The 8,685-nt window shown below is 33.2% G+C and overlaps 1 protein-coding gene across 1 annotated transcript; it reads right to left on the reverse strand.

The window, feature by feature from the left end:
• Nucleotides 1-3,018: 3,018 nt before the first annotated feature.
• On the reverse strand, nt 3,019-6,033 carry LOC145045977 (uncharacterized). Its single transcript, XM_078994265.1, has 10 exons — nt 5,732-6,033; nt 5,042-5,167; nt 4,819-4,906; nt 4,609-4,694; nt 4,296-4,499; nt 4,085-4,227; nt 3,846-4,004; nt 3,672-3,752; nt 3,537-3,591; nt 3,019-3,420 (listed from the first exon to the last, which is right to left on the reverse strand). The coding sequence occupies exons 1-10, from the start codon at nt 5,840-5,842 to the stop codon at nt 3,220-3,222; spliced, it is 1,254 nt and encodes a 417-aa protein (XP_078850391.1). The 5' UTR covers nt 5,843-6,033; the 3' UTR covers nt 3,019-3,219.
• Nucleotides 6,034-8,685: the final 2,652 nt, after the last annotated feature.

Below are 8,685 nucleotides of genomic sequence, written 5' to 3' on the forward strand. Positions count from 1 at the left end.
TACAATTACTTGCAAACATGTTCGTTGGTACAAAATTTCCTTCATACATTTACAGATTTTTCTTTACAGCTTTACAAATCAAAGTCACATAAATACTTAAAATTCACCAGCATTATTGCTGATACTCGCTTTCAAAATAACTTGTATTCCCAGGATACGGATAGACAGGTACGACTACTAGGTTCTGTGAAGACGGAGCAATCAAGACTCGTCTTTTATTTTTGAATATTCATTTCGTAGAATTATGCTATGAAAGAACTCAAATGTAATTAAAATTATACTATTAATGCAATGGATGATGTTATTGCTTTGTTTACTACTTTGCATTGTTGTGATACATTACATGACGTCCTCCGCCCCAGAACGTTTCCGCCATTCTCGGTTTTGGGGTGTGACATGTAGATTGTTTTTGATTACGAGTTGAAGCATCTCAACAACAGCCTCAATTTTTCTTGATCGGGCTGGTTCTAAGGTAGAGAGAGACCAACCGGAGACGCAAAATAAATGGACGAGAAGACGTCAAAGTGGGTGACTTTGATTTGGTTCGTTTTGCGGGTGACGGAAGACGGTAAATGTGGTTGTGACCTAGTCTTGTTGTTAGGTGGAAAGCTGCTCTCAAAACAAGCTTGATAAAGAGGTCGGGGTGGTGAAAAGAGATAATAGGATATTGATCGGAGTTGAAGAATTCTCTAGAAGGACTTAGAGATTCGAGGGTGATTGTTGGAATCCTAAGTCTTGGGGTCCAAGCAAGCTAATTTATGGAAAGTTTAGTTTATGGCAAGTTGGTCATAAATTTCCTAGTCTAATACAAGATGGTATGTTAGGCTATATATACATATCCATAATCGAGTTTATGATTATGAGAACAGATTGTAAAAACATTGGTTTTGAGTGATTTTCCAATTAATCAAAGAATTATTTTGGTTATTTGTTTTGCATTCTTGTTTTCAAAACTTTAGAGTTGCGTCTGAACCAAACCTAGATGATATATATTGTTTGATGATATTGTTTCATTTTCTTTTACTCGAATAACTCATAGAAAGCATAAGTTTAATAATAATTCGAACAATTGTCTCAGAAGTCCTCTTTTTATTCTCTGATTTAATTGTTTTGATTACCCTCTAGCTCCTTGCTAGTGGCCTCTTGATGCATTTAGACATTCTAAAAATACAAATAAACTTACGTTCTAATAAGCTATGAAAATTTCCAAATTAAAGATGCTCTAAGGGTGTGGTCAAACACTTGCTATCAAATCAAATTCATTATTTGTTAATACAAATACAAATTATTAAATAAAAATATAAATATAAGAATAATTAAAATTAAAAATATCTCATTAGTTTATAAAAATAAAAACTACATGATAAAAATTACAAATAGTTATCTCTAACGTTACCGCTTGGAGGTTGTCGTCTTCCAAACCGTCCGTATTCATTTTATGGATCTCTAAATTCGTCTTTTATTTTTGCACCTCAACATTTACCTTTTATAAAGCATGTGTTCGTCCATTTTTAAGTTGCTACTGAAAAGTTATTGTACGAAGAGTTATTAAAAGAATTTGATTCAACTCTTTTCACCTTATCCCTTTTAATCGGGCCTCTAGGTAGTTCCGACTTCCGATTCAAGGTCAACATCTTTGTCTTCAAGGATATGAGAACGTGTGTCCAACGTTTGTGTGTAATCATTAGACTCAAATGTATTTGATCTTTTAGAGCCTTTTGTTTCAACCACGATAGGACCCTTGTCCATTTTGTGCAATTTCGTAGTATATGCTATATACCAACCTTTGTGGTAGGTAAACGGATTCCCAAAACTTCAATATGATATTTATTAAGGACCATTTGCAAAACATCCATGTTGTTGGCACATTTTTTTGAACAACTAAGTTGTTGTAAATGTTGTTGAACTTGCTGATCTTTTGCTTCAAGTCATGGAACTTTGAAGATACTTGGTTGACACTCAAGTATCCTCGGCCCATTGATTTGTGGACTTGGGCCAAAATACGCTCCTAAAAAACACTTGCACGTTGCGTATTTCTGGTCATGCTATCCTCGTAAATCTCGACCTAAAAGCGACACAATGTCTCTTTCTTCTTTTGCATTACATTTTTTTGTTGTTTGTGGGTTTAGTGCTCTTAACTCGTTGTGTTGGTTCAAGTTGTGTTTCGGGTACCAATTAGGGTTCTGGGCACCTATTTGAATGGTAAATAGTGCGTATGATGGGGGCTTTGGAAAGATTGCATTTAGGGATGAAATTGTTGTGGTGGATACAGTAAGTTCGTAAAGCTAAGTTGAGGTAAAGAGACAAGATTCATATTGTAATAATAAAAATGTGGTTATGAGTTGTTTAGTGCGAAAGGCTTATCGGATATTGGGGTTGTTGAAGTTGTGAAGCGGTTTTTATTTAATGGTGGAGTTTGGATCCATTTGCGAGAAATTGGTAGAGTTTAATAGAGAAAGTTGGATAATATATGAAATAGAAGTGGTAGGTGTTTTGTATTTGTAGGGTTTAATTTGGTAAAAAAAAAAAAAATTAAATTGTGTAGCAGGACATGAAGGGCAACATCAGCCACCACTCCACTTAGGCATCACCAGCAATCGGGTTGATATGCATGTATCCATGGGGTTTTTGCCTCTTTTTTTATAGGTTTCATTCTTTAGAATTGGACTCATTATTCCTTAAGTCTCATACATGTGGTACATATACACTAAAAGGCTTTTTCTTTTGACTGAGCTTTATAAGTTAAGCACTTAATCTAGATAGTTATACATGAGTTAACAAGTCAAGCCAAAAAACATAGCTTAACATATCAAGACACCAACAATTTACCAAATTGTTCCTATTTTTTGATATTGTGAAATTTGTTTGATGAAATGTAACAGTAAAATTATCATTTACTCTCATTATTTATTCAAACATAGAAAAGAAAGAAACATACATACAGATATCATTATACCTTCTATCACTTCACCCATTCAGCCACTTAACCCAATCACAATCTAAAAGTTGATTTTCACATTTTAAAACAAGATGTTTTAATTTGGAGGCCTAACCCTTGATCAAAAAAATATACATTGGTAGCTTGATTGCCATTTACAATCCAATCAACTACCTAACAAAACATGATTCCAATATCATACAATTCCATTAATGAACCAAAAGCTGAAACATGACATTCCCAAAAATAAAATAAAAAATAAAAATAAAAGCAAATAGAAACTAGGAACCTTTTCTACTACGACTACTGGAACCAGAAACAGATCTCACATTATTTGATTCAAAGGGATTGTATAAATCCTTCCCACTTCCTCTGTGTCCATGAGATGACACATTTCTTGGTGAATTTGAACTTGAATCATTCACATTCACTCTTGTGCTTTCTTTTTCCAGAATTTTCGCTTCATTTGCAAGCATCCGAAGCTGATTCAAATATTAAAAAAATTTATATATATCATGCTATAAAAACAATATTATGATGTTAATTAGTATACACAAGAGAGAGAGAGAGAGAGAGAGAAAATATATATTATTCATACCCTAATCTCATTTTCTGTCACACGATCCTGAAGAGCAGTTATAGCAGGGCTTAAGCTGCAAATTTAAGTTTAGTGCCATAAGCCAAGAATATTTATTAAAAAAAAAAAATAGAAAAAAGGGTTATAATTTCTCACCAATATTCCATTAATTTGCAGATGGAAGCTTGATAAGTGGAAGTATGATGGATGAAAGAAAGCGGATGGGCTTTTCCATCCCTACATCAAATAAATCATTCTATATTCAATAAAAGAACATGTTTATGTTTATATAATAATAAAAATAATCATATATATTATATTTATATGTACCTCATAATTTGTAATATTGCTTGATGATATGCTGTTCGCTCCTCTTCATATAACACAGATTGTAAATGACTAAAAGATGTTAAAGGCGATTCAAGATTCAGAAGAGACAAAGTTGGCAAAACATGAAGAGGAACTTCTTTTCTCACATACTCTGCACCACTGCAACAATTAAATTTTTTTTTTTTTTTTTAAATTCTGTTATGCACATGAAATAATAATAAGACATTTTTGGATATTACCTCATTTCCATATTTGAACGATGCATTGCTTCTTGCATGCTTTCAGACATATCCATGGGGTCAATATCAACTATTCCACTTTCTGTGTTCACAGTATCTGCATTTGCAAAGAAACCCTTCAAAGCAGATGGTTTTGCTCCACCCTGTATACCTCAAAATTAGAGAAAGAATTCATTCCCTGATTCTATTAATAAGCAAATTGAATATATACCTTTAAAGCTTTTGAGTCACCAGTGTCATACTCTAGAGATTCTACACGTGTTGAGCCAGAGTGTGTGAGTGAATTCTCTGTGGAACTTATGGAAGATTCTAGATCTATAATGGAACTTTTATTTATAGGACTGAAATGAGGTTTCAATACATGGTTTTGCTTTCCATCTAATGACTGGAATGCTGTAACTTGTATTCTTCCAACCTGAATCAAGACACTTAATAAAATTTCAAAGGTTTGTTTTATCTAACTTCTATACACAGTTATTGTAAAGGAAATTATATATGCAAAAAAGATTAGTTAAGATTAGAACCTTGTATTGATCTTCATTGAAACATGAAAAAATCAATCCTATGAAACCAGAATCTAGAAGTTGATACATGGCTTGAGTCCGAACATCTGAAAAGGAAATGGACAAAATGATATGTCTTGATTTAGAGTTTTAGAGTAAGAAAAAGGAAGACATTAAACTGTAAAGTACCTTTTTTTTAGACATCATATTTCACTGTATATGAAAACTTACCAACATGAGAAGGAAGGACTGTGATATGTGGATGTGAATGATACCAGCCAATCACTCTTGTTGTTCTTCCAGTTTCCAGAGTCATTTTGTGTTGTAGAGTTAATTCAACAAATACAAATATTTTTTAATCAATATGATCTTAAAATAGTTGTAGTGTAAAAGGATAACAATATGTTTATATGGAAAATTGTTATATTGATAGTTTAATACATATAAAGGATATCTCAGCCTGAACTGATGCAGCTGTCAGCTGCTCAGGATTTGTCTCAACCCTATCCTTCTGCCTATCACATCTTGGTTGTGGCAATGCTCCCCAAATTAGGGCAGTTACACTTCCATTTTTGGAGTGCTGAAATTGCGATTTTGTAAGATAACCAATTAAGGATCATTCAATCAAGATCTGATAGCTATAGACACCAAATTATAGGCATAACTTGCAACATCTTATTTCAACAACAAAGATCAATGAGCAAAAAGAGGTTAAACAGCACTGAACAACAAGCTTCGGCAACTAGGTGAACTAGTTTTCATTTCTATGTTAGGAAAAAAGATGGAACAGATTCATCTGTAGAATTAACAACTAAACACAGTGACAAATTACTCCGATTTGGTAAGGAAATCAAATCAGGTAGACTGTGAGAAACATAATTCATGGTCCTAATCATATACATATGAAGAAGAATAGTTAACAACGGGTTTAGCAAAGATGAAACTATGCCGCTTGCACATGAAGAGTTTCGAAGAAATAGACGGAATTACACAGACGTTGTCGATGAGATTACGATTTTATTCACAGAAAGCAATGGCAATAGCTCTGGAGCGGACAAAATGTATTGATAAGCTAAAAAACCCTAAAAGCAGTTGTAAATAGCTAAAAGTTAAGAAAGAGAAAGACACGATGCAAAGGTATGACCTGAATATCGCCGAGAAGAAGCCCCATGATTTCTTCAGTCTCGGTGGATAATGCATGAGTGAGACATGTTAACCACACATCCTCCGACATCTTTACACTCGTTAGCGACATTCTCTCTCAGCTTTTCCGCGATGAATTCCTCCGTTCACCTCTTTCTCCGTCCGTGGGTATATATCTTGATCGTCGGAAAAGGTTAGGTCCGATCGAAGCGAGGGCGGTGCTGAAGAGCAACGGTGGAGCTTTCGACGATGACTTTAGGGGAACTGGGTTTTGTTGAAGTGATAATTATGCGGTGTAGGTGGTTGTAGATCGTTATTGTGTAGCCATTAATCGATGCCGTTTGTTTCATCGTTTCCAAAACGTTCAGTCAACGATGATTTTGGTGATGTTTGATATTCTGAAGCAAAAATTCATGAAGTCTGTGGATCATCTCTGCAACACTTTGCAGTAGAAGAGGTGGATCAAACGGCTGCAGACTATAATAAGAAGCGTGTTTGTTTTTTTAACGTCTGCATACTGCTGCAGATATTAAAAAATTAAAATAAACTAATTTTATAAACCGAAAATAGCTTTTTAATACGTAAAATTTAATAATGTATAACATTTCGGTAAAAATTAATGATATTTCAGTAAAAAAGAATGATATTTCAACAAAAAATAAAAATATTTTAGTAAAAAATAATGATGTTTCATCAAGAAATTATCATTATTGAATATAAAAAAAATGAAAAATAAATTCAATAAGAATAAACGAAAAAAAAAACGGAAATAAAATGTGAAATAAAGTTTTAATAACATATAATCAAAATTTCAGCAATAAAAGAAGAAGAAGAAGAGGTTGGAAAAAGTTAGAAGAGGCAGTACAAGTGTTGCGCCAAACAGAGCCTGCGCAGAGGTTTTTGACTCAGAAGACTTCTAAAAAACAAACAGCTGCGAGATGAAAAGTGTTGCGCGTGTGCTGCGCCACGCAGCAGTAAGAGGTTTGAAGAGGTTTTTTCCAAAAAAACAAACAGCACCTTAATCTCTTCATAAGGCTATAGGTATTATCTGTTGGATTAGTGTCTAAGTCCATAACTATTTTGGTATGTACTTGACCCGATGGTGCATGGTCCTTTTGGGTTGCCTTCACCAAAGCAACTTGATTGGAGAAATGAATAAAGAGAGAGAGGATAATATGATTTATTAATATGTTATAAGAATAACATATTAAAGGAGAAATCATATTTGTTTAATTAATATTGGTCAATAATTAATTAAGAATTAGTTTTGTGATCAAATGTAATTAATTAAACTAGAGGGGCTGAATTGTAATTATGTGATAGTTACAAAATAAGGTAAGGATTATCTTATATATATGGTGAACGAATTTGAGGTGTAAATCCCTTAGAATTCGAGTATGATAAGGATTCAAGGATTATCTTATTGGTTGCTTAATGGATAATCAACTAGATAAGGATAATGACTGAAACCCTATCTCTACACCTATATAAACACCCCTAGGGCCATGAATTCGTGTATCCCTTCCCAAGAGGTCCTAGATACGAATTCTAACCTCTCACTTCTCTCCTTATACCTTCTCCACTTGCTTATGGTGTTTGTAAGCCATTAGAGGAGTGACACTTGTGACTCTATGCATTCCAAAGACAATACAAGGAGATTTGGGATTGTTATTGTTACATAACAATCAAGGTATGTTCTTAAACCTAATTACATGTTAATATGATTACTTGCATGCTAGAATTAGGATTTATAGTCTTGGATTCAAAGCATGTACAATAGAGAAACCTAGATCCAAGCATTAGGGTTTGTATGAGCACATAGGATGTCTTATGACGAAAACCCATCAGTGGTATCAGAGCCTGGATTGGTTTCAATTGTATTGATGCATATTTGATCGTAATAAGCACTGAAAATCGATTTTTTTGAGTTTTGAAGGTTTGACTCGCCGAGTCACTTGGTGAACTCGCCGAGTCAGCTGAACTCGACGAGTCCAAGCCCAGACTCGACGAGTCAAAGTGTCTGACAGCTCGTTTTCGCGATTTTCTTCCTGTTTTGGTTTTGGATAATTACCATAAACTCGTTTTTGTGATAAAATCCGAATTTTTTCATTATTATGTGATTATCCTTACCTAAATAGAAGATAATTGTCAAAATTTAGATAATCACTTGTTTTATTAGATAAAGTTTGATTATTTGTAATTTAGATTTGAATTATCTTGTGAAATAGTTTCAATTTATCCCTTTAGGTTTTATAGTTTAAATTTGAACCCCAAAAGTTTTGTTGTTTTGAAATTTAAATAGTTAAAACCCTAATGTTTTGAAAAAGGTTTCAAAACTTGCCCTCAAGTTCTGGAATTTAAATTTTGATTGAATAGTTTAATTTTGATGCATATTTAAATTCTAAACCCTTATGGTTTGAAATGTTTCAAAACTTGCACTCAAATTTTGGAATTTAAAGGTTGATTAAAAGGTTAATTAGAAATGTTAAATTCTAAAACTCTTGTATCGTTTTGAAAAAGTTCAAATCACACCCTTATGGTTTTATTAATTAATTAAGGAGTATAATTAAAAGAGGTTTAATAAATCCATAAAAGTTTAGGTTAACCTTTTAATGGAATTAAAAGTGTAATTGTTAAAGTTAACCATATAGTATTTTAAAAGTATAAAGTACACCCTATACTATATATAACATTAAAAGTCTAACATTATATATATGTATAAGTAAAAGTCAGTCTTACCGTTAGTAGGCCTCATTCACGAAGCTGGTCTATAAGGGGTGTTTAAGGAAATTGCCTATAAAATGGCGATTGAATGGGTATCCACTCTTACCCACCGCACTCTTGACTAGTGGAGGGTCGTTAGCCGAACGGGTAGGATAGGACGAAACCTTCCATTATAAGTATAATGAAATACAGAGTAACTAAATGTTTCGCAAATTCCCAATCTTAGTTACT

This window comes from Lactuca saligna, chromosome 5, assembly GCF_052625555.1.
Source record: "Lactuca saligna cultivar CGN05327 chromosome 5, ASM5262555v1, whole genome shotgun sequence".
Lineage (NCBI taxonomy): Eukaryota > Viridiplantae > Streptophyta > Magnoliopsida > Asterales > Asteraceae > Lactuca > Lactuca saligna.